At 42.6% G+C, this 27,256-nt stretch overlaps 1 protein-coding gene across 1 annotated transcript in view; it reads right to left on the bottom strand.

Annotated features, from left to right (window-relative positions):
* The window catches only part of nmnat2 (nicotinamide nucleotide adenylyltransferase 2), a 275,753-nt gene that overhangs the window by 94,046 nt on the left and 154,451 nt on the right, over positions 1-27,256 (bottom strand). The window contains exon 4 of the mRNA XM_073063279.1: positions 10,556-10,634. Within this exon, the coding sequence (XP_072919380.1) occupies positions 10,556-10,634 (79 nt within the window). The remainder of the gene's footprint in view (positions 1-10,555; positions 10,635-27,256) is intronic.

Here is a 27,256-nt window from a genome sequence, read left to right as displayed (position 1 = left end):
AACATGGCCACGGCACGTACATGTGGTTGTCAGGTGTGTTGGCAGACCAGGCTCGTGCAGTAGGGCCTGACGGATCTGGTTCTCAAGGTCCCAGATGATCGGGGTGAGGATCTGTGAGGATGGAATGATGGGCTGAGGGTTGATCTTCATTTCAATGGTGTTGAACTGTTGAGACAGGGTGTCCACCTTAGTGTTCTTGGAGCTGGGCTGGTAGGAGATGGAGAAGTTGAATTGCTTGAAGAAGAGGGCCCAGTGAGTCTGATATGGGTTGAGGTGGCAGTTCTGCTGTTTGGATATGAGGTTCTGGTGGTCAGTCCAGATCAGGAAGGGCATGGTGTTTCCTATCAGCAATTTCTCCATTCCTTCAAGCCACACTTAATGGCAAGTAGCTTCCTGTCTCCTACAATGTAACAGTGCTGTGTAGAGTTGAACTTGTGCAAGAAGAAAGCACAAGGGTGTCCGGTCCTCCCTGGAGTGGATGGCCATGGTGCCCATGTCAAATGCATCCACCTCTACCACAAAAGTTCCAGCGAGGTTCAGATGCCAGAGAATGAGTGTGGTGTTGAGCTCTTTGATAACAAGGTCCACAGCAGCAGACCAGGTTATCTGTGAAGTAGATGAGAGGAGCAGTGATTTGCCTGTAGTTCCTGATGAAATGGCGGTAGACATTGGAGAAGCCCCAGAAGCACTGTAACTGTTGGAGGGAGCACGGTCAGGGCCAGTCAACAGTGGCGTGCACTTCCTCTGGTTATACTTTGGGGTGAAAGGCTGTAACCCAGGAAAGAAATGACTGGGGTTTGGAAATGGCATGTTTTTAACTTGCAGTATTGTGGGTTTTTGAAGAAATGCTGAAGGACTGAATGGACATGCCAGACGTGGTCTTGGGGGGTCCTTGGAGAAGATGAGATATTGTCGTGGTAGATGAACACATACCTATGGAGCATGTCTTCAAGAAACTGACTGATGAAGGCTTGGAAAACTGCAGAACTGTCCTGAAGTCCAAAAGGCATCACCAAGTATTGGTAGTGGCCAGAGGAATGCTGTCTTCTTCTTACCTCCATGGTGGATGCAAACCAAGTTGAACACACTCTGTAGATCCAGTTTGGTGAAGATTTGGGTCCTGTTGAGTGCTTTGAATGTATTATCCATCAAGGGAAGAGGGCAGCGGTTCTTAATGGTGATTTCTTTGAGTCCATGGTAATCAATGCAGGGAGAAGACCCCATCTTTCTTTTTGACAAAGAAGAATCGTGCACCGGCTGGGGACTGGCATGGCCAAATGAAGCCATACTGTAGCGCTTTGACAACGTGGTCATTCATGGCTTCGGTCTGAGGAAGGGACAGGGTAAACAGTTAATCTCAGGGAAGGGTGGAGCCCGGGAGGAGGTTTGTTGCACAGTGGTATGGTTTGTGAGGTGGCAGGGTGCTGGCTTTCCTTTTACTGAGGGAGATGGCTGAGTCATGGTATTCCTGTGGGCGTATGGTGAGGTTGAGAATTTCCTCCATCTCCAAGGATTTACGGGGGTTAGGTCAACTGTGGTTGTAGGCAAGTGGGTCCCCAACATGGCAGTGAATGAGACGATGAAGTAAATGAGGGAGAGCCAGGGGTAACCCGAGCTGAGAAGAGTGTTGGGTGAGTGGATGAGCAGAAATTGGATGTACTCGTGGTGCTCTCTGTTATCTGCACAGGCCACGTGCGCACTCTGACCATCCCAAACCCCAAGGAATGTCCGTCAATGGAAGTCAGGCAGAAGGGGTGCGAGAAGGGAGTCCAAGCTGCACACACAGAGTCAGACCCACAAGGTTACCTGCTGCACCAGAACATACTGTGTGCATAAAGCTGTCGGGTTCTGGAGGAGCACAGGGAGAGTGAGCTGGCCTATGGTGTTGGAAAACGAGGCCGGGGGCTAACCATGTAGAAGGCCCCTCGGCTCTACCTGGCGCTGCTGTTTCCCAGTTGCAGTGGGTTATTTGGAGGCTCTGCTTTAAGTGCACAAGTTGTTTCTCCACTGATGCTCATGCTCTTTGGTTGAGGGGGGGAGGGTGGTTAAGGGAGCTTTCCCTAACTTCATCGGTTCTGGAGGCATCGATGATGAGGGTCCTGCAGCCTGAAATGGTTTTAGGAACAGAACTGGGGTTCTGACTGACAATATGGAGAGTCATTCCATAAGACACTTGTCGATTCGGACAGCCTGAGCGATGAGGCTTTCAATGTTGGTGGGCATCTTCCAGGTAGACAGCTTGTTTTTCAAGTTTTCCAAGAGGATGTGATGATAATGGGCCAGCAGCACTTCCACATTCTAGCTGTGAGGGTCCTGAATTCTACAGGTTCGAGTGGTAGGTGACTCCTGTTACCTCGGTGGAGCCTATGAAGTGTCTGTCAGTGCAGGCCTGACAGAGTCTGAAGATAATATCTGAATTAACACACTTAATGTGACAATGTGAAACTGTTTCATAAAATTAAATGTTGCATAATCAGGTTTACAGCAATAATCAAGTAGAAGATTAGCACTTTAATGTTGTGATTTTCACTGGCACATAACTTGCCCCTGATGAATAAGGCAGAGCACGAGAGATAAAGCAAGAATGAAAATGAAGGAGATAAAGAAAAGTGTCAGATTAAAATGTTATTTATTCTAGTTAATAAATAACATACTTGTCTCTAATTTTTTACTTCCCCGAAGGGATTTTAGAATAGAGTTTTTGCGGGGATGGTTTACACGAGTGTGGTAGGAGGTGGGAGCCCTGGATGTGGTGCCCATATCAGAGTCACTTATGCCAGCTTGACCAACTGCAGCAGCGTCTCCTACGTTCTCTGATGTAGATCACCTGGCGAAACAAGGTCTCCAGTACCAAGGTCCTCTCCCGAGCCAGAATGCCAGCAGTTTCAACCTTGGTAATGTCAGCCCAACTGCGCTGGGCAGGACATGTTGTCAGAATACCTGATGGAAGACTACCTGAGGACACCTTGTACGGCCAACTGTCCAGTGGTACCCGAAAACGAGGAGGCCAGCGACTACGGTACAAGGATGTTCTTCACAGGAGCCTCAAGGAAGCTGACATTGCCCCATCAACATGGCAGGATCTGGCTCAAGATCGCTCACAGTGGAGGGACGCCATCAGAAAGGGTGTGGACGCTGCTGAGAACAAGCTCATAGAAGCAACAGAGGAAAGGCACAGGAAGCACCACAACAGAGCTTCTGCCCCTGTTGCCCCTCTAGGCCTCACTTGCCAAGTTTGTGGCAAGCAGTGCCTGTCAAGGATCGTCCTGTACAGCCACTCCAGGACGCACATATCAAACCCCACTGACTGACTGAAAGGAGCCATCATCATCCAATGGGATAGAGAGAGAAAGGGAGAGAAAGAGAGGGAGAAGGAGGGGGAGAGAGAGGGGGAGAGAGAGGGAGAGAGAGGGGGAGAGAGAGGGGGAGAGAGAGGGGGAGAGAGAGGGGGAGAGAGAGGGGGAGAGAGAGGGGGAGAGAGAGGGGGAGAGAGAGGGGGAGAGAGAGGGGGAGAGAGAGGGGGAGAGAGAGGAGGAGAGAGAGAGAGGGAAAGGAAAAAAAAGGTGGAAGCCTGAGAACCAGCTCAATAGGTAGAGGGGTTGAAGAAAGAGGTTCTGACAAGGAAGAAGAGGCAGGGACAGGCTAAAAATGCACAGGAGGGTTGATCCACTGTGGCCAAATAGGCAGAGTTCAAAAAGTAAGGAAGGAACAATCACAGATGTGGTTATACTATAAATCTTTCAATAGCCAGCCAGCAGAAGATAGAGGAAAAGATACACAGTCAGATTCTGGAAAGCAACAGGGTTGTCAGAGTGGGTGACTTTAACTTCCTCAATATTAACTGGATTTCCTTAATGTCAGAGACTTAGATAGGGCAGAATTTGTTAGGTGCTTCCAAGAGGGTTTCATGAAACAGTATATGAATAGTCCAAGCATAGGATCGACTGTACTGGGCCTTCTATTGGGGAAGCAACCTGATCAGGTGACTGGAGTTTTAGTGGGAAAGCATTTTGAGATCAATGATTTAAGTTTTAGGATAGCTATGAAGAAGGATAAGGCTGGACTTTGGCCAGAAAATACTAAACTAAGAGAAGGAAAATCACAATATTACTAGGAAGGAAAGCACAAATTGGGAACAGCTGTCATTGGGCAAGTCCACATCTGACATGTGGTAGTTGTTTAAAGAGCAGCTAGGTAGAGGTCAGCACTGGCATGTTTCACTAAGGAAGAAAGATAAGGATGGCACAGTAGGGAATGATGAGAGAGTCTGTAAATTTATTCAAAAAGGAAAAGGAAGCATCTGTAATGTTTAGGAGCTTGAAATTCGACAAGGTCTTTGAGGAATATAAAGAATGCAGAAAAGAACTCAAGCAGAGAATTAAGATAGTGAAATAAGGCCATGAAGTGCCCAAGGCAAGTTGTATTGAGGTAGAATCCCAGGTATTTTGTACATACATTCAAAACAAGAGGGCAACTAGGGAGGGGTTAGGACTACTCAAGGACAAATATGTGGGCAAGATACTAAACGTATACTTTGCACCAGTACTCTTCAAGGAGAAAAACATATAGGAAAAGGAGATGAGTGTGAGGTATAGTTGTACACTAAGACATTTTGAGGAGGTACTGTTGTGTCTCATAAAGAGTATTAAGGTGCACAGTCCTCGGTACCTCATGAGATCTATCGCAGGTTCTTGAAAAAAGCAAGAGAACAGATTTCTGCTTTAATGAACATCTTTGTATCCTCTCGAGCCACAGACAAATTCCATGAGGACTAGAGAATAGCTAATGTTGTTTCTTTGTTAATGAAAGGAAATTTGGATGATCTAGGTAATTATAGGCCAGTGAGCCTTACATCAGTGGGTGGGAAGCTACTGGAGAGGATTCTTAGGGTAAGTATTTAGTCACGTTGAGAAAATCATGGACAGTCACCATGGCTTTGTCCAGCACAACTCTTGTTTACAAAGAACTGAGTTTTTTGTGGAGGTGACAAAGGTACTGAATGAGGGTAGGTCAGTGGATGCTGTTTACATGGACTTTAGTAAGGTATTTGTTAAGGCTGCTCATGGTAGGCTGAACCAGAAGATTAAGATGCATGGGATCCAGAGAGTAGAGGTGAAAGCGTGTTATTCTGACTGAATGAAAATGTAGATGAGTTGGTTAGTAAGTTCGAAGATGAACCAAAGATTCATGGTTCACAGATGTTCTCAAAGGTTGGTGGGTTGTGTATATGTAGGATTCTAGAATACTATGAGATCAATTACAAATATGCATGGAGAAAAAGCAGATGGAGTTTAACCTGATCAGGTTTGAGTTGCTGGAGTTTTGGAGGCCCAATGTAGGGGAAAGTATACAGCTAAAGGAAGGACCCTTAACAGCATTGATATATTGTACAGAGGTATCTTGGGGTCCAAATCCATAGATATCTCAAAGTGGCAACAAAAGTTAATCAAACAGTATTGAAGGCATATGGCATGATGGTTTTAATCAACTGGGTTATTGAGACGAGTCAGGAAGTCATGTTGTAGCTCTGTAAAAGTGTTAGGCCACACTTCTGGACATCTGTTAGAGCAATGATATGGAAGCTTTAGAAGGAATGCAGAAGAGATTTACCAGGATGATACCTCGATTACAGGGTATTATCGATAAGGAGAGGTTGTTAAACTGGGATGTTGGAGGCTAAAGGGAGACATGAGAGAGGTTTATAAAATTATGACAGGCATAGTTAGGGTAGAGATTCTTTGTTGCTTACTCAGGGTAGAATTGTCAGATACTGGAGAGCATAGTGTTGAAGTGAGAGGGGGAATGTTTAAAGATGTGCCAGGCAAGTTTTTTTTACACAGAGTGGTAGATGCCTGGAATTGACTGCCATGAGTAATGGTGGAAGCAGATATTACATGGTGTTTAAGAGACAGGCACATAAATATGCAGGAAATGGGGGGATATTGATGGTGTGCAGGCTGAAGGGATTACTTTAGCATCATGTTCAGAACAGATATTGTAGGCTAAAGGGCCTGTTCCTGTGCTGTTCTTTTCTAAGTTCTACAGTATTAGCAGGTCCCGGCACAACTGGACGTGAGAACTCACTCCTGAGTCACAATACTGGTAAAGGGAGGGATGTAGCTACAGAACATCTTCCACAGGCAGCTTTGCAGAAAGGCAACATCAGGAGAGGGACGTCCTGTGGTGGAGGGTGGGAGAGGGGGTTGTCCTGTGAAGTGGAATGGTGTGATGGATGATTGTGATACCCATGGAACTAGGATTGGCATCTCTCCAGCCATCAATATTCATAAAGCTTAGTCCTGTAGATGCCCAGCCTGCTCTTCTGTCACTAATTTCAATGAATGATTCTTCAACAGATGTTAGGCACTAAATCAACATATTCAAATTTAAATATCTGTGTTGGTGGTCCAGTAGGATACAGGTTCAAGTCCAGTTCTGCTTCTGTGCAACATGCATAAGTAATATTTTATAAGTGCACCTATGGATATATTGAACTATGGGAAATGGGACATTAAATATAAGCTCAACCTCATCTTCGTCAGAGAGCTACTCTTTCCAGCAAGGCTCAATGGTCAATGATTGAAGCTAATAATATTAGTTTACCTTTTTCCTTGTTTGGTCAAACAAGGTCAAGGACCTGTGCAGCATCCAGCTGAGTCCAGATCAACGGTTAAAAGTGGAGCATTAAGCAGCTCGGTTCCACAGCCAAAATTTACCAATTCTGGTGAATATGCTAGATGACATGCCAAAAGGAATTGCACAGGTACAATATTAAAAGCTGCTTTATGCACAGAACAGTAGAAGCATAAGTGGTGTGTGAGCACGTAAGTGCAATTGCAGCAAACAGTTCCAATCAACTGACTCCGACAGGATTACACCTGCGGGAAAATGGATTGTATGTAAAGAGTACACATCTTTCAGTTTGCTAATGCCATGAAAGAGTCTTACACGCAAGGGATTCTGTAGATGCTGGCAATCTTGAGCAACACACACAAAATGCTGGAAGATCTCGGCAATTTAAGCAGCATCTACGGAGGTAGATAAGCAGCTGATGATTTGGCCTGAGACCCTTCATTAGGTATGAATAAGAAGGGGACAGAAGCCGGAAGGGTAGAAGTTGTTGTCTTCTCCATTTTCCCAGCAGGTAGGAACTCAAGTTAAGGGCTATATAGCTGGGCAGGGAAACAAGATGGATCTTCAGCATTCAATGAGGCAATGCTGACCTCAAGGTTCAATAGCTTGAAAATTGCAGGAGGAAGGATAGAAAGATGATGAGAGTTAAGGAGTTTGGTGACTGAGATGCAAACAAAAAACAAGATAGAGAATTCAGGCAACACACACAAAATTCTGGAGGAACTCAGCAGGCTGGACAGCATCTATGGAAAAGAATACAGTCAATGTTTAGGGCCAAGGCCCTTCAGACAGGACTGAAATGTCGACTATACTCTTTTCCATAGATGCTGCCTGGCCTGCTGAGTTCCTCCAGCATTTTGTGTATGTTACTTGGATTTCCAGCATCTGCAGATTTTCTCTTGTTTGTGAGAGAATTCAGATAACCAAGTTCTGCAATAAAAAAACTCAACCTCAGTAACACTAATGAAACTCAGTGGTTCTACCCTTTTTGGGAGCAAAATGGCTTCTTATCATGCAGTACAATTCCATGACTACAGGCTGAGAATTCAACTCAAGCTATTACATTCAGGAGAAACCAGTAGAAAAGGACGGTGGGAAACATGAGCACACATTCCCGTCGAGAGGAGACTGAGGATGGTGTTCATTCTGAAGGTGAAGTGTAAACCTTTCTGACCACGAGCTAAAGGCACATTTATCTTTGCTCAAGAAATTTCCTTTAAAATGAAAGATTTTATTTTAAAATCTTTGTATTGAGAGAACATGACTTACACATTTATCACTTTAGGGATTGTAAAAGGCCATGAATTACTTTACATACTAATATACACTGTACAGTATGTATTTACCCATTTTAAAATAAATTATTAATTCCTTTGGGGTTCAGGCGATAGTCTGACAGAATTTAATATTTGAGGTGTTGAAAAGATTTATGCTTTATGCTACAGGTAACAAAAATTGTGGCTTTGTTCTGTTTCTTTGGATTTGTGATTATTTAAACTGTTAACGGGGGGGACGTTAAATTTGAAGTTATAATGGGAAAAAATATCATCTAATAGGAAAGTTGACTTTTCTGGTGTAAACTAAAATTGTGACAAATGAAAATAATGCTGACAAAGTAAGTAGGTAAACAGGTTTTAAAAGCTACTTTATTTATAGATTAGGTACAAATTGCCACTCCCTCTTATTTTACATGCTCGCTTAAAAATAACTTACTCTGGCTTGCTTTTGTAAAAACACTTTAGCCTAAGGGACTAATGAAGACATTTTGTACTTGGCAGCAACTTGTCTACAAGTAATTAAAATAAATAGAACCAGACTATCTTTGACACTATTATCCACTGACCAGAAGCAAAGTACTGCAGAAATTTACTACAAGCCAAAAAATGCAGATGTTGAAAAGCTGAAATTTAAAAAAAGAAAATGCTGGATGTCAGCCTGCAGCAATAACTCTTTTTTCCTCAGTCAACACTTTCTTCTGCAACTGGATCTTCGAATTACTGACCAACAGATCCCAATAAATAATGGTAAGCAGCTACACCTCCACCAGATTATCCGCAACACTGGCGCTCCACGAAGTTGCCCCTTACTCTATTCCCTGTACACTCATGATTACATGACCGGATTCTGTTCCAAATCCAGCTACAAGTTTGCAATTGATATCCAAACAGTGGGCTGTATCTCAAATGATGATGGGTCTGAGTACAGGAAGGAGATAGACATCTTAGTAACATCATGTTACAACAACAACCTTTTCCTCAGCGTCAGCAAAACAGAAGAACTGGTTCCTATCTTCAGGAAGTGGAGCTGTACACGTGCTCCTATCTACAGCAATGGCACTGAGGAGGGGAACTTCACAATCCTCAGAGAGAACATCATAAATTGTCTGTCCTTGTTCAATCACTTAGGTGCAACAATCAAGAAAGCTCATCAAAACCTCTGCTTTCTGAGAGAAATGTGGCATATCCCCATCAACCCTTTCCAATAGAAAGCATCCTATTTAAATGCACCACGGCTCGATGTGGTAACCGCTCTTCCCATGACCACAAGAAACTGCAGAGCGTTGTGAACTCAGCTCAGCACATCACAGAAACTAGCTTCCCCTCCATGGATTCTGTCTAAACTTCTTTCTGCCTCAGTAAAGCAGCCAGCATAATCAAAGACACCACTCAGCCTGGGCATTCTATCTTTTCCCCTCCCCCATTAGGCAGAAGGTCCAGAAGTCTGAAAACACACATTTCCAGGCTCAGGAAAAGCTTCTACCCCACTGTTGTAAGACTATTTAATGGTTCCCTTGTACAACAAGATGGTCTCTTAACCTCACAATCTACCTTGTTATGATCTTATTGTCTACTTGCACTGCATTTTCTCTGTAGCTCTGTGATCATTTTGTACTATCTCAATGCCTGTGTAATGAATTCATCTGTGTGCATCACAGGCTTTTCACTGCAACTTGGTACACAAGACAATCATAAACCAATTCCAAAATTCTAATGTCTGATACGTCAATAATTGATAGCATTTTCTGTTTTTACTGGAGGTTTGCTACTATTTTACCTCTTCCTTTTCTCTGCCCATGACTCCAAACTCTCCTTGCAATTGAACCAAATAGTTACTTGTGAATCTTCCAATTTACTCATTGTTTCTTTTCACTGGCCAATTTATTTTTCTATTTCACTCCCATTCTACCCTCTCTGCCTTTTGCCTCCTGCAAGCCCAACATTACTTTAAGCAACAGCACCATAATTTTCAACTGGACACTGACCAGCATTCCAAAGACAATTCAGGATTCAACCAATTTCAGATAAGCAATAATTGAATTTATTATCTCAAGCAATCTCCATGTTATGTTCCTGTTTACATCTTCCTTGTTCTTCCTTTACCACCCTCTTTTGCCTCACTTTAAATTTTTTCTGCCTTCCACGTTTCATGAATCTTCCTTTGTTTTCTCCCCTCTTCCACTTTCTCTGAACCTTCAAGCCCATTTACTTCTAATCTTTTCCAATTCAGACAAATGGCTTCTGTTGTGAGGGGGGGGGGGCACTTAATGAATTGCAGCTGTAGTTCTGAGTAGCAATGTGTGCCACTGTAGTAGCTTCAGTCCTGATGTTCTTATTAAACTCACAGACCAGATCAGTGAATTTGGACCTCCTGCTGTCCTACTACATCACACAACCTGCTTCAGGTGATGTGCTGTGCTCTACATTGATGCACTTGTCTCTATTTGCAACTCAACAACTTCTCCCTTCATTTGTTTATCTCCAGATTAAGTTGGAAACATTAATTTCCTTCTCTTGGTTGTCTCTCACTCGCTTTGCACCAGCTTTAGCTATGGCAGCGGTAGTACAGATTCCAACAGGAAGAAGATATCACCAGCCATTTTAAATTATAATCAACTTTGGCCAACTGAATCTTGTCTTCTCACCTTCATTAGGTCCCGGTGGTGCTCCAGCACACTGCAAGTCGTTTGCCAAGTATCCTGATAACATTCCCATGGATCCACCCTGTGAAAACATCATAAATAGGGTCAATCACTATATTAATAACTGCTCATAGCAGCTTAATTTTTAAATGCTTATCTGTCTGTCTATATTACTGTTTGAAATCCTTTTCTTATTCAAACAAAATATTAGTTCATACTTAAATCATGAGGTGCAGTATTGCAATAATGAGCACTCTAGCCATATGGACTATACTGCATAAATTCACTGGAATGATAACAGGGATGGGAAACAATATTTGTCATTGGGAACACAAGAGATTGCAGGTGCTGGAATCTGGAACACAAAAAGTTAACATGTCCAGCAGCACCTGTGCAGACATAAAGGCGTAAAGGGTTGGGTAGGAAAAGGGTTGGTAAGCAACAGGCAGTATCAGGTGAGGTGGGAGACGATGGGCAGATGGAGACAGGAATTGGGTCGGTGATGAGGGGCAGGGAAGAGGGAGGTGAGAGAAAGATGGAGACAGAGCTGCAGAGCGCTAAGTGGAACCAACTAACGGTAGGTGGAGTGAGGAAGTAGGAAAGGTAGGCCCACATGAATAGGTTTGTGGCTGTTAAACAGATGGAACCAGGAGGAGGATGGTAATAGATTTCAGTGGAAAGGTGAACAATAGGACTGAGAACCTCTCACATGGTGGATTGGATAGTGGACTACTTGACAGATAGACCTCAGTATGTGCGGTTGGGAGACTGCAGGTCTGACACGGTGGTCAGCAGCACAGGAGCGCCGCAGGGAACCGTACTCTCTCCGGTCCTGTTCACCCTGTACACATCAGACTTCCAATATAACTCGGAGTCCTGCCATGTGCAGAAGTTCGCTGATGACACGGCCATAGTGGGGTGTGTCAGGAATGGACAGGAGGAGGAGTATAGGAAACTGATACAGGACTTTGTGATATGGTGCAAATCAAACTACCTGCGTCTCAATATCACCAAGACCAAGGAGATGGTGGTGGACTTTAGGAGATCTAGGCCTCATATGGAGCCAGTGATCATTAATGGAGAATGTGTGGAGCAGGTTAAGACCTACAAGTATCTGGGAGTACAGTTAGACGAGAAGCTAGACTGGACTGCCAACACAGATGCCTTGTGCAGGAAGGCACAGAGTCGACTGTACTTCCTAAGAAGGTTGGCGTCATTCAATGTCTGTAGTGAGATGCTGAAGATGTTCTATAGGTCAGTTGTGGAGAGGGCCCTCTTCTTTGTGGTGGCGTGTTGGGGAGGAAGCATTAAGAAGAGGGACGCCTCACGTCTTAATAAGCTGGTAAGGAAGGCGGGATCTGTCGTGGGCAAAGTACTGGAGAGTTTAACATCGGTAGCTGAGCGAAGGGCGCTGAGTAGGCTACGGTCAATTATGGAAAACTCTGAACATCCTCTACATAGCACCATCCAGAGACAGAGAAGCAGTTTCAGCGACAGGTTACTATCGATGCAATGCTCCTCAGACAGGATGAAGAGGTCAATACTCCCCAATGCCATTAGGCTTTACAATTCAACCGCCAGGACTTAAGAACTTTTTAAAAGCTATTATTAATGCTTTTTGAGATAGTGATTTAGATGCATATCATATTTTTTACTGAGTTAAGTATTGTATGTAATTAGTTTTGCTACAACAAGTGTATGGGACATTGGAAAAAAAGTTGAATTTCCCCATGGGGATGAGTAAAGTATCTATCTATCTATCTATCTATAGGGACTGGTGGGTGTGGGAAAGGAACACGGAGGGAGTGAGCTTCTGGAAATTGTAAAGTTCAATATTCATACTATTCTGCTGTAAGTTACATCAGTGGAATATGAGATGAAATTTGTGTTTAGCCTCACTGTGGCAGTGGAAAAGGCCAAGACAGACAGGCTAGTGTGGGAAGGGCAAGGGCTGGTGTAGGTTGAAATGATATGTAACTGGAAGCTCAAGATGGCCCTAATGGTATTTACTTCCACATTGAGAATTCATATTCCTGCACTAGATGTTTCATCATATTATGTCAATTACTTCAATTTTGAAAAAAAAGTTTCTATCTTTACATTTTTTGGTACTGAATTTTAGTTGCCCAAAATATAGTTGAAATCCTGTGTAGACCTTATTTTCACAGCCTACAATAAAGTTCCGACATAACTTACCCTTAAAAGGTGCCAGCAGTGCCATCTTGTAAACACAAGTATGAAATGTTTTAACAGTTGAAAGGAAATATTAGGTTTAATGATCCACAGGAGGAAATTTTTAAAATGTCATCCACAAAGTACCTAGTAGAACCTTTAATTAAAAGGTGTCTCATTGTCTGCCTGCTATGAAACAAAGCCTTTAAATTCTACTTATGGACTAGTATTGGTGTGTGAATTTTGGTTTCTATTCAAGCTCACTGACTGCAATCAAAAACAGATCCAGATACTTCGACTTCTAGGTCACTCCCTACTATAACCACACATGAATTTTCCATCCAATTTTCTGTCCTGCGGATAAACAAACCCAGTTCTGTAAAGTATTTCCAAAAGCTCAGTCATGGCCAAGTACAGTGTGAATGTACTTTGATCTGCAAAATCCAACTGCTGGAGTGCTGGCAGAACTGACAGATGAAAGCAGATAGTGTCGGTTAGGCTTATGTTCACTAGGGCTTAGGAGAAAGAGAGGGTATCTCATAGTGACCTACAAAATACTCACAGGAGTGGGCAGATTGGATATAGTAAAGATATTCCTGAAGGTACAAGAGGTAAGGACTATGGTTTATTGACTAAGGAAAAGGATAATCCATTTTCAAATGAAATAAGGATTTTTTTTGTCCCAAAGAGTGAGGAACCTGTGGAATTCTCAACCACAAATGGCAACTGAATTTAAGATACTTAAAAAGGAGTTGGATATTTTTAAAGTCTAGAGATCAAGGATTGGGATGGGGGAGGAGTGGGTTGTTGGGACTGGAACACGGTACTGAATTTGGATAAACAGCCCTAATAGCATTGAATGGTGCAAGCAGGCTTGAAGGACTGAATGGCCTATTTCCATTTTCTATTCCAAACAAGGATGAGAGTTTTAAAGCAGGGGATTTTCTTTTCATACAAGGAGTAATACTGGTTAATGTGACACCTGCTAAGGTGCTTCACCACCATAGCTGACAGTGTGGAAGAATTAGGTTCTAACCTACTTGGTGTCAGCTGACAGGACGTCAGCACGTGAGACTGAAGATTTCCAGACATCAGCAAATCTGAAGATGCTCACAACCACAGTGTTTTCTTTATGGAGGGAAAGTTCAGAGAGAAACTGATATGAAGTACCGGTAGTTTCCTGAGCCAGCAGGAAGAAAGGCCATGGGCAGTGAGTGTCCTCCAGTGGTGGTATTCGGCAAAACTCAAGAAAGCAGGTCTTGTCTTACAGATTTTACTGACTACCTACTAACAGCCCCAGCTGTTGTTGCCTGACCATTTAAAGCAGTAAAGGGGAAAGTTGCCATTGATTGGTGGACAGAAGATGATGTGGGAGAGGACAGAGAATCACAATGGCTGTCTGGTATCTTAGACCTTCCATAAGGTGCACCTTTTACAACTGCACACAGATTCTAGTGGTCAAAGAAGTGACAACCAGGGAGTTTTCAGTTAGGTCACTCAATGAAGGCAAAGTCACTGAGTTTTATTGAGCGTGTTTTCCACTGAGTGAGAAATAACTCAAAGTTGGCAGATTTTTGGCAAGATCAGAGACACACCACACCCTCAGTACTAAACACTCTAGATGACATGCATGTTGTGTGACCTAACAAAAAACCATGGAGATAAGAGTACAACTGGAAACATCGCAGACCACAATATTTAATTTCATATTTAGTAATGTTCCTCCATTGTCTGCTAGTTTATGCCCCACCTCATGCTGGTTTCCCTTAGTCACTAGGTCCTGTTCCATTTTATAAGGCATAGCATACCCCTCTGGGCTTCTTTTCAGTGGTCGTATCTACTGGAGGCTAACGTGAAAACTTTCGGAACCACTGAATAACATTCAGCAAATTGCAACTTTAACAGTGACCCTTTATCAATTTTGCTCTGCCCTTTGATGTGTGTGTTGTTAAAATGGAAATATGGGCAGTAATCTGAACCAAGCTGAAAGCTGAAAAACTGCTTGATCTAGTTAAACAGATTCATGCAAGAATCAATTAGTTATGCGCTTCAACAGTTTCTTCTGCGAGTCTTGCTCCTTCACCTCCTCTCTCAACTTGTAGCATCCTCTTCTGCATGATATCATTAATTTCTAAGCTGATCTGTGAGTTTCAGGGTATTAGTTGACTGTCTTACTAGACATATGCACTCCAGTGGGTTATGTGACTGGGGCTGGAAATGTCATTGGTTTCAAGCTCCCTCACCCAGGACACACAGTTCATTTGAAGTATTCCGAACTCACCTGGGCAGAAATCAACTAACTCAGAAAACAGTTAAATCATGGATCACTTTGGGTAATGGAGAATTTTTATGGTTATGCATTTTATAGTCCTGATTAAATTAAATGTGCTTACTGAAGGAGAGTATTGTTTTGCTGCTAATTAGATACGCAGCACCAAAGACTCCACTTCCAAGCAGAAACTGAAGCCACACAAATCATTCTGAGCTGAATGAGATATCACACAAAGCATTTTCCCAGCAACTGCTTGTTATTATTTGCTACATTTATCAAAAGGTTATCTTCAGACTTATGGAAAAATAAGGTGGTATTATAGTCAAAAAGTCATTTTTAAAATGACCCAAAAAGAGGGTATCACATTTATAAATAACAACTGTGAAACAGGGACAACACGAGGAAATCTGCAGATGCTGGAAATTCAACAACACACACAAAATGCTGGTGGAACACAGCAGGCCAGGCAGTATCTATAGGGAGAAGCGCTGTCGACGTTTTGGGCCAAGACCCTTTGTCAGGACTAACCGGAAGGAAAGATAGTAAGAGATTTGAAAGTAGTGGGGGGAGGGGGAAATGCGAAATGATAGGAGAAGACTGGAGGGGGTGGGATGAAGCTAAGAGCTGGAAAGGTGATTGGCGAAAGTGATACAGAGCTGGAGAAGGGAAAGGATCATGGGACGGGAGGCCTCAGGAGAAAGAAAGGGGTGGGGGGGAGCACCAGAGGGAGATGGAGAACAGGCAAACAACTAAATCTGTCAGGGATGGGGTAAGAAGGGGAGGAGGGGCATTAATGGAAGTTAGAGAAGTTAATGTTCAATGTCCGGTGCTCCCGGTGTGGCCTTTTATATATTGGTGAGACCCGACACAGACTGGGAGACCGTTTCACTGAACACCTACGCTCGGTCCGCCAGAGAAAGCAGGATCTCCCAGTGGTCACACATTTTAATTCCATGTCCCATTCCCATTCTGATTTGTCTATCCATGGTCTCCTCTATTGTCAAAATGAATCCAAACTCAGGTTGGAGGAACAACACCTTGTATACTGGCTGGGTAGCCTCCAACCTGATGGCATGAACATTGATTTCTCTAACTTCCGTTAATGCCCCTCCTCCCCTTCTTACCCCATCCCTGACATATTTAGTTGTTTGCCTGTTCTCTATCTCCCTCTGGTGCTCCCCCCCTCCTTTCTTTCTCCCGAGGCCTCCCGTCCCATGATCCTTTCCCTTCTCCAGCTCTGTATCACTTTCGCCAATCACCTTTCCAGCTCTTAGCTTCATCCCACCCCCTCCGGTCTTCTCCTATCATTTTGCATTTCCCCCTCCCCCACTACTTTCAAATCTCTTACTATCTTTCCTTCCGGTTAGTCCTGACGAAGGGTCTCGGCCCGAAACGTCGACAGTGCTTCTCCCTATAGATGCTGCGTGGCCTGCTGTGTTCCACCAGTATTTTGTGTGAAACAGGGACACCATTTTTTCCCTTATTAGGGAGAGAGACAGCCTATGGTATGTCGAATTACCGGGTAAACGAGTAGTCTTTGAGGTACTGTAAGTCTGTGTCTTTAGTGATGTTTTGCTGCACGCTTGAGTGCTCGGTGGAGGGCACTAATGCTTTTTTGCTGGTGGGGGGGGAGGTCGTAGCCTTGCTGCTGCTTATGCGTGGGAGGGGGCAGCTGGGGGGGCTTTGGGGCTCTAACATTTAACACATTCATTCTTTGGGGCACTCTGTTTTCATGGATGTTAACAAAGAAAAAGAATTTCAGGATGTATATTGTATACAGTGGCATGTAAAAGTTTGGGCACCCCTGGTCAAAATTTCTGTTACTGTGAATAGCTAAGTGAGTAAAAGATGACCTGATTTCTAAAAGGCATAAAGTTAAAGATGACATATTTCTTTAATATTTTAAGCAAGATTACCTTTTTATTTCCATCTTTTACAGTTTCAAAATAACAAAAAAGGAAAAGGGCCCGAAGCAAAGGTTTGGGCACCCTGCATGGTCAGTACTTAGTAACACCCCCTTTGGCAAGTATCACAGCTTGTAAATGTTTTCTGTAGTCAGCTAAGAGTCTTTCAATTCTTGTTTGGGGGATTTTCGCCCATTCTTCTTTGCAGAAGTCTTCTAGTTCTGTGAGATTCTTGGGCTGTCTTGCACGCACTGTTCTTTTGAGGTCTATCTACAGATTTTCGATGATGTTTAGGTTGGGGGACTGTGAGGGCCATGGCAAAAACTTCAGCTTGCGCCTCTTGAGCTGGTACTGTACATTGTGGATTTTGAGGTGTGTTTAGGATCATTATCCTGTTGTAGAAGCCATCCTCTTTTCATCTTCAGCTTTTTTTTAAACAGATGATGTGATTTTGCTTCCAGAATTTGCTGATATTTAATTAAATTCATTCTTCCCTCAACCAGTGAAATGTTCCTCATGCCACTGGCTGCAACACAAGCCCAAAGTATGATCAATCCATCCCCATGCTTAACAGTTGGAGAGGTGTTCTTTTCATGAAATTCTGCATCCTTTTTTCTCCAAACATACCTTTGCTCATTGTGGCCAAAAAGTTCTATTTTAACTTCATCAGTCCATAGGATTTGTTTCCAAAATGCATCAGACTTGTTTAGACGTTCCTTTGCAAACTTCTGATGCTGAATTTTGTGGTGAGAACTCTTCCATGAAGGTCATATTTGTGCAGGTGTTGCTGCACAGTAGAACAGTGCACCACCACTCCAGAATCTGCTAAATCTTCCTGAAGGTCTTTTGCAGTCAAACCAGGGTTTTGATTTGCCTTTCTAGCAATCCTATGAGCAGTTCTCTCGCAAAGTTTTCTTGCTCTTCCAGACCTCAACCTGACCTCCACCGTTCCTGTTAACTGCCTTTTCTAAATTAGATTAGATTAGATTCAACTTTATTGTCGTTGTGCCGAGTACAGATACAAAGCCAAATGAAATGCAGTTAACATCTAACCAGAAGTGCAAAAGAATAATGTTATTTACAAAATAACTGTGAATAAAAAGTAAGTGCTACAGCACACAAATATAGAAGTACTGAGACAGTACAATATGGGTGTAATACTGTTTAGCGCTGTGATGTGAAATTCAGCAGGGTCACAGCCTCAGGGAAGAAGCTCTTCCTGTGCCTGCTGGTGCGGGAGCAGAGGCTCCTGTAGCGCCTACCGGATGGGAGGAGAGTAAAAAGTCCATGGTTAAGGTGAGATGCATCCTTGATAATGCTTTTCGCCCTGCCCAGGCAGCATTTATGGTAATTGATCTCAATGGTGGGCAATTGGGTTCTGATAATCCGCTGGGCAGTTTTCACCACACGCTGGAGTGCTTTGTGGTTTGATACGGGACAATTGTCATACCACACTGAGATGCAGTTGGTGAGTATGCTCTCAATGGTACAGCGGTAAAAGTCCGTCAGTATCCTGGGACAGAGGTGAGCTTTCTTGATACTCCGCAGGAAATAAAGGCGCTATTGCGCCTTTTTGATCAGGATGGAGGAGTTCAGGGATCAGGTGAGATCATCGGAAACGTGGACATCAAGGAATTTGAAGCTTGATACACGTTCCACTACAGCTCCGTTAATGTAGATGGGGACACTAATCTTGCTTAAAATGTTGAAAAGAATGTTTTATCTTTAACTTCATGACTTTTGGAGATCAGTTCATCTTCTACTCACTTAACTATTCACATTAAAAGAAATTTTGACCAGGGGGCCCAAACTTTTGCATGCCACTGTACATTTCTTTGACATTAAATGTACCCATTGAAACCTATTGAAACATAGCTAATGAAACCAGACACTGTATCTAAAATGGCAATGGGGTCTCTTTGATTAACATTCATTCACAGAAATATGTTGCCTATTCTTGTTCTTAAAAGATAGAAAGCAAAGTTAGCAGCTGACTGTCTACTCAGAAAAATAGTACTTAAGACCATATGATATAGGAGCAGAATTAGGCCATTTGGCCCATCAAGTGTGCTCCACCATTTCATCATGGCTGGTTGTGGATTACAGGAACAATGGAGACGGGCTAACCCCTATTGACATCAATGGATCTGGGGTTGAGAGGGTAAACAGCTTCAAGTTCCTTGGCATCCACATCACCAAGGACCTCACGTGGTCTGTACACACCAGCTGTGTGGTGAAAAAGGCACAACAGCGCCTCTGTCACATCAGACGGTTGAGGAAGTTTGGTATGGGCTCCCAAATCCTAAGAACTTTCTACAGGGGCACAATTGAGAGCATCCTGACTGGCTTCATCACTGCCTGATATGGGAACTGTACTTCTCTCAATCGCAGGACTCTGCAGAGAGTGGTGTGGACATCTGTAGTTGTGAACTTCCCATTATTCAGGACATTTACAAGGACAGGTATGTAAAAAGGACCCATAGGATCACCGGGGGACCCATGCCATCCCAACCACAATCTATTCCAGCTGTTACCATCTGGGAAGCAGTGCTGCAGCATAAAAGCCAGGACCAACTGGGGCAGCTTCTTCCAGAAGGCCATCAGACTGATGAACTCACGCTGACTCGAGTGTATTCTATATTACATTGACTGTTTAATTTATTATAAATTATTATGATTGCACATTGCATATTCAGATGGAGACGTAATATAAAGATTTTTACTCCTCATGTATGTGAAGGATGTAAGAAATAAAGTCAATTCATTGAATTCATTGAAAGCCATTTTTCCTCTCAACTTCAATCACCTGTCTTCTCTCCATATCCCTTCATGCCCTGACTAATCAAGAATCTATCAACTTCTGCCTTAAATATACCCATGACTTGGCCTCCACAGCCACCTGTAGCAGTGAATTCCACAGATTCACCACTTTCCGGCTAAAGAAATTCCTTCTCATCTCCGTTCTAAAAGGATGCCATTCTATTCTGAGGCTGGGTCCTCTGGAGTTAGACTCACCCACCATAGGAAACATCCTCCACATCCACTCTATCAAGACCTTTCAACATTCGATAGGTTTCAATGAGGTCACCCCTCATTCTTCTGAATTCCAGTGAGTAGAGGCCCAGAGCCATCAAACGTCCCTCGTATGACAAGTCTTTCATGAACCTCCTTTGAACCCTCTCCAATGTCAGCACATCCCTTCTTAGATAAGTGGCCCAAAACTGCTCACAGTACTTCAAGAGAGGCCTCACCTGTGTTTTATAAAACCTCAATATTACATCCTTGCTCTTATATTCTAGTCCTCTCAAAATGAATGCTAACATCACATTTGCCTTCCTCACCACCGACTCAACCTGAAAATTAATCTTAGGAAATCCTGCATTAGGACTCTCAACTTCCTTTGCATCTCAGATTTTAGAATTTCTCCCCATTTAGAAAATAGTCTGTGCTTTTATTTCTTCAACCAAAGTGCGTGACCATAGAGTTCCTAACACTATATTCCATCTGCCACTTCAAATAGAACATACTCCAGTATTAAAAACATCACTCTGCTGCGAGGATATTGTGCCTGGGCTGTTGCTTTAGACTGAAAGCAAACAAAAGCTGACAGAGCTCTCTAATATTTAATGAACTTGGTCTGTGGGAGCTACTCCATGCCAGCTGCCTTACTGGGAGATGATTTTCATAATCTCTCATCTTTCCGGACAGGCCTTGCCAGAGAAACCACATCCCGTAAAGGAATTTAAAGAAAAAAACAATGGTCTATAAATATTATTGTTCACTGCAAATTGATGGATCTGTCTTTTCATAATGATAAAGATGTAAGACTTGTTAATGCGTTCTACATCACTGAAGAGTATGCAAAGTATGTTTATCTCTCAGCTTTATCCGGATGATGATAAGGAGGATTCATTGAGGGAAAGATGCCTGTGGCTAGGGAAGAGGTGTATTTATCTGGCCAATCCCTTCGAGGCTATCAAACCTAAATGGGCCAAAAATAAGCGTGATCAACAGCTCCCTGCGGGAGAGTAACATAAATAAGCATGCCCTAAAGCCAATCTGAAGCTAATTTCTGTTGATCAGCTTTACCTATGAACATTTCTCAATTCTTCTGCACCCATTAGGTTCATATGCAATTTATTTCACTTCTGTTTTGATTAAATTAGATGCAAAGGGAAATATATTTCACATAAAACATGCTGACAGAGTGAATTTAAAATAAACAGAATCCCAACAAATTGCCCATTGCATTGTTGAATGTGATTAGCTAACATCCGAGTCTTAATGTCATTTTTTTTACATTCAAAAATTTTTTAAGTGCTTTAGGTTCGGAATTTAAAATTTATCTTGTCAAACTCCAAAGAATATATGGGGCAAATGATTCCTTAGTTTTCTAATTTAACAGCAAAAGTTTCCTATGAGCTAGTTCCAGACTGTATCATGTTATAAACAAAACTATCAGCCATCTGTTAATAAAAAAAATTCAGTTATTCTTCATAACCTGAAGTAAATCTCTTTGAGGTTGGGGACAGATTTTTAAAAATGTGCCTCTTTTTTGGATAGTAAAGTTATTATGTATTTTCATCAGGGTGATAAAGGGAATTCCTCCTGTTTTTTGGATAGTAGAGGTGTGTATTTTCATCAGGGTGGTAAAGGGAGACTCCTGTTTTTTGGTTAGTAGAGGTATTATACATTTTCATCAGGGTAATAAAGGGAATGCCTCCTGTTTTTTGGATAGTAGAGGTATTATGTACTTCCAGTTGGCGCGTGGCCTAGTGGACAACCTGAAGGTCACTGGTTCGAGCCTCAGCTGAGGCAGCGTGTTTGTGTCCTTGAGCAAGGCATTTAACAACACATTGCTCTGCGACAACACCGGTGCCAATCTGCATGGGTCCTAGTGCTCTTCCCTTGGACAACATCGGTGGCGTGGAGAGGGGAAGGCTTGCAGCATGGGCAACTGCCGGTCTCCCATACAACGCTGCGCCCCGGAAACCTTCCAAGGTGCAAATCCATGGTCTCATGAGATTAACGGATGCCTATACATGTATTTTCATCAGGGTGATAAAGGGAACGCCTCCTATTTTTTGGATAGTGGAGATATTATGTATTTTCATCAGGGTGATAACAGGAATGCCTCTGGTTTTTTTTGCACTGTGCCGAAAGCAAGTAGTGTCAGACCAAGACCTCAGTGGGTTATCAGGATTGGTAAACTCCTTTACCCTACCTCTATGACTTTAGTATTATCTTCTCTCTACTTAAACAATGCAACACTTTCAGCTCCACTCACAATTATCCTTGGGAACCTCATCAGGTGTGTTGGTCAGAGTATTGAGTTCAAGAGCTGCGAGGCAATGTTGCATTAAAACTCTGGTTAGACCACACTGGGAATATTATGTTCAGTTCTAGTTGCCTTGTCATAGGAAGGATGTAGAAACTTTAGAAAGGGTGCAGAGGAGATTTACCAGAATACTCTCTGGATTGGAGAGCATCTTGTGAGAAAAGGTTGAGCAAGCAAGGACTTTTCTTTTTGGAGTGAGGGGGAATGAGAGGTGATTTGACGGAGGTGTATACGATGCACAGATAAGGTGAATAACCAGGGACTTTTCCCCAGGGTGGCAATGGCTAATTTGAGAGTGCATACTTTTAAGGTGATTGGAGGAAAATACAGTGGGGGGGGGGGGGGATGTCAGAGGTAGTTTTTTTTTTACTCAGGGAGTGGTGAGTTCATGGAAGGCACTGCTGTGTGTAGTGGTAAAGGTAGATACATTAGGGACATTTAGAAGACTTTTAGATGGGCGCATGAATGAAAGAAAACTGGAGTGCTATGTGTAGATTGATCTTGGAGTAGAATAAAAGGTCAGCACACCATTAAGGGTGAAAGGGCCTGTATGGTGTTGTACTGTTCTATGTTTTATGTACAGGAGGAACAGGAATTATTGGGGAAATTACAAAAAGCTTGGCCAAGGGGGGGAGAGAGAGGGAGAGAAGGAGAGAGAAGGACAGAGAGGGGGTGGGGGAGAGAAAGAGAGAGGGAGAGAGAGGAATGGAGGAGAAAGAGAGAGAAAAAGAGAGAGAAAGAAAGAGTGAGAGGGTGGGGAGAAAAAGAGAGAGGGAGTGAAGGGGGTGGGGAGAGGGAGAGAGAGAGGGAGTGAAGGGGGTGGGGGGAGGGAGAGAGAGAGGGAGGGTGGGGGGAGAGAGAGAGGGTGGGGAGAGAAAGAGAGAGAGGAGTGGGGGAGAGAAAGAGAGAGAGAGAGTGAGGGAGGGAGGGAGAGTGAGGAGTGATTATAGAGAGAGAGAGAGAGGGGAACTTACTTTTCTAAACTTCTTGTGGGCTTATTGTCAAATGTTCTTTGATAACTCTAGTGATGCACCTGGTATGTTCCACTATGTTAAAGGTGCTATACAAGTGCAAGTTATAGTCCTTGATGGAGAATTTATGGAGTAAGGAGCTAAGTTTAGTGTAGATACAGAATGAAGCTTGTGAAGTCCTCAGAAGAATGAATGAGGCAGAGAAGGAATGCCCTGCAGCAGATGGCCAAAGACAATGGACTTGTGCTTATCAATCTTTAGGGGGATGTATGGGTGTTGATGAGCACCCGATGATGTAATGGTTTCAGAGAGGAAACAATTTGTTCTGGCTTTCACCTGATTGATTAAAAGCTGGAGAGCAGAGAGAATGCTGAAGGCAGTGTGGTCAATTCTGTCAGGAAGATGATGCCAGGCAAATTAATGCAGTTCCATAGTATAATTTATCACTGATATAAATAAATGGACCTGATCAGCTTCTGCCAAGCTACAACATTTGTGTTATCTCCTATAATATGCACAGTATGCTAAAGACCCACATTACATGCATCCTTTCAAAGACAAACAAAGAATAGTATAAAGTAAAACAGATCCAGGTGCCTTGTGTGAAATAGCTGCAGGTTTCTGCATACTGCTTGTCCACGTACAGCACCAGTCCTTTTCAACACTACTCTAACCTATAATAACAGGCTAGATCAAAACTTTTTCAAAAGATAAGATCAAAGTTTCATTCAACAGAGCAGAGTGGAAATAATATGCAGGTATAAAGTCTTGAGATGCAGAACATTTCAGTTGTCACACAGGCCCTACAATTGAACAACTGGATGTTAGACTCAGTAGTTCAATTGCTCCCTGAAGGGATGCTATTCTGATGTGCAGCGGAGAACAAGCTTTCTTTAATGCTTGACTAACAAATCACAATGAAAAGACTTCAGAGAATGAATAACTGTACAAAATCTGTACTGATTCATAATTACATGCCAATCTATTTTCAGTTCCAAGTCATTTGCAATCAGCAGTCAGCACATCCGAGGTCAATCTGCAACATTTCAAAACCATGAATCAAAGGAGAGGACCAATAGATTAAAAAACACGGAAAACAATCCAGGCATTTTACAGGGAAAAAAATTTGAAGATTTTATTCCAAGCAAGGTCAAGGAAGTAGCAAGATTTACATTGGAGCTTGTGCCATTTTGATCTGGAAAATGGACTAGAGGCATTAAACACTGAAGGAAATAAATCAGCAGATCTTTTATACAGCCAGCAAGGACATAAAACCCCACCACATTAATTGGAAAATGGTGGCTGTAAATATGAGCCTTTGGCATATCAGTATCCAATGCACATCAGCAACATGTGAACAGGTTGGTGCATTTTTGCTTGATTTGCAGTTTACAAAAGGGAAATTGGTCCAAAGCAGATTGCAAGAATTGAGCATAATGGCAAGGATGAGGTTTTCAATCGCAGAAGGACTAACAAAGGGATGGTGGTGAGTTCTGTTAAAAATGAAATTAGGTGCTTCCCCATCACCCAGGCCATTTTCTGTTCTCGCTGCTACCACCAGGAAGAAGGTACAGGAGCCTCACGACTCACACAAGGTTCAGAAACATTCATTACCCCTCAACCATCAGGGTCCTGAACGAGTGGGGATAATTTCACTAAACTTCACTGCCCATCACTGAACATATGGACTGGGTTTCAAAGACTCTTCAAATCATGTTCTTGACATTTGTTACTAATTTATTATTATTTTTTTTTCCTTTTCTATTTGCACAGTTGGTTGTTTGTCCATCCTGTTGCGTGTGGACTTCTATTGATTTTATTATTGGATTTACTGAGTATGCTACAAGAAAACAAATCTTCGGGTTATATATGGTGACATATATGTACTTTGATAATAAATTTACTTTGAACTATGAACTCTGATGTTGAAGCTTAATTCGGGTTGATTTGAATATGGGGTCTGCAAATATTCTTATTTTGCTTAGTCTAAAGATTCTTAGAGATAGGATCTATGGGCATTTAGAGAATCATGGTCTGATCAGGGACAGTCAGCATGGTTTTGTGAAGGGCAGATCGTGCCTAACAAGCCTGATAGAATTCTTTGAGGAGGTGACCACTTCATGCAGATTTCAAACAGAATTTAGTTGGTTGTCATGCTCATGCCATCTGCCTGGCCAGATGGTTCTGACCGTGGGCTGTAAATAACTAGAAGTACCAGTGAGTTAAAAAATAGGCATGATAATATTCTGCAACTACTGTGTAGCAAGGCTAGATTAAAGGTCTCGGGTTTAACATTTTATGTTAACAAATCCTGAATAAGAGTCTCAGCCCAACAGGTTGACTGTTTCTTCCTTTCCAAAGATGCTTCCTGAGTTGTTGAGTTCCTCCAGCATTTGGTGTCTATTTCTCTGAAATTTCATCATCTGCAGAACCGCTTTGTTTCATGCTGCATGGAACATTATCACCATCTAGTGACAGAGAATCAGAATTGCAAAAGGCATGCTTGATTTGCGATGAGCAAGCTTGCAAATGATTCTTAAATGTACTTTAGTTCTCCCTGAACCTAGCACATCAACACTAGAGTTTTACAAACTGCAGTCATGTATACCAATTATCGAATGAAAATATGACACTTATCACAAAATGAAGGAAATGAGCACATATTTTTAAACTGGGTGAGTTAACACTCAGCATATAGGAGGGAAATTGAAAACCTGGCTGAGTGGTGCCACAATAACCACCTTTTACTCAATGTTCGCAAGAACAAGGAGTGATTATTGACTTCAGGAGGATAAATCAGAAGTCACTGAGCCAGTCCGCATCAATGACTTTAAATTCCTCCGTGTTGCCATTTCAAAGAAGCTGTCATTGCCGTAACGTAAGTGCAATTACGAAGAAAGCAAGGCAGCGCCTCTACTTCCTTAGGAGTTTGCAAAGATTCTGAATGACACTTATGACTTTAACTCACTTCTATAGATGTGTGATGGAGAGTATACTGACTGGCTCCATCTTGTGATGGAGAGTATACTGACAGGCTGCATCACAGCCTGGTATTGAAACATCAATGTCCTTGAACAGAAAAATCCAGAAAAAGTAGTGGTCACAGCCCACTCCAGTGCAGGTAAAGCCTTCCCCACACATCTACATGGAGTGTTGTTGCAGGAAGTCAGCATCCATAATCAGGCCTCCTCCCCCCACTACCTACAGTAGGTCATATTTTCTTCTTGCTGCTACCATCAGCAAGGAGGTAGAGGAGCTCAGGGTTCACACCACCAGGTTCAGGAACAATTATTATCCCTCAGCCATCAGGCTCTTGAAACAGAGGGGATAAGTTCACTCAATTTTTCTTGCCCCATCACTGAACTGTTGCCACAACCAATGGACCACTTTCTAAGACTCTTCATCTCATGTTCTCAATAATTACTGCTTATTTATTTATTTATTATTAACATTCATTCTTTCTTTTGTATTTGCAGAGTTTGTTGTTCTTGCACACTGGTTGTCCACTCTGTAGGTGTGGTCTTTCATTGATTCTATTATAGTTATTGGATTTGAGTATGCCCACAAGAAAATGAATCTCAGGGTTGTATATAGTGACATATATGTACTTCGATAATAAATTTACTTTGAATTTTGAACTTTATCAGCATTTGAAGCACATAATCTGAAAGGTAAAGGAAAGTAAACACAATAGAAACTTTCCATAAGAAACTGGATAACCTTGCAACTCTTGAACTCAATTCCCTGATTAATGAAGGCCAACATACCCTTCTTAACAGCCCTTTCAAACTGCAACACAACTTTGAGGGATCTGTGGATATGGACCCCAAGATCTCTCTGTTCCTGCACACTGCTTAGAATCATGCCCTTAACCCTATGCTCTGCCTTCAGGTTTGGCCTTTCAACGTGAATCAGTTCACACTTCTCCAGAATGATCCTCATCTGCCACTTCTCAGCCCAGTTCTGCATCCTATCAAGGTCTCATTGTAACCTATGACCATCTTCTACACTATGCATAACAACACCAATTTTTCTCGCATCCGCAAA

This window comes from Hemitrygon akajei, chromosome 12 (genome assembly GCF_048418815.1).
Source record: "Hemitrygon akajei chromosome 12, sHemAka1.3, whole genome shotgun sequence".
Classification (NCBI taxonomy): Eukaryota; Metazoa; Chordata; class Chondrichthyes; order Myliobatiformes; family Dasyatidae; genus Hemitrygon; species Hemitrygon akajei.
This window is presented reverse-complemented; position numbering and strand designations above follow the sequence as displayed.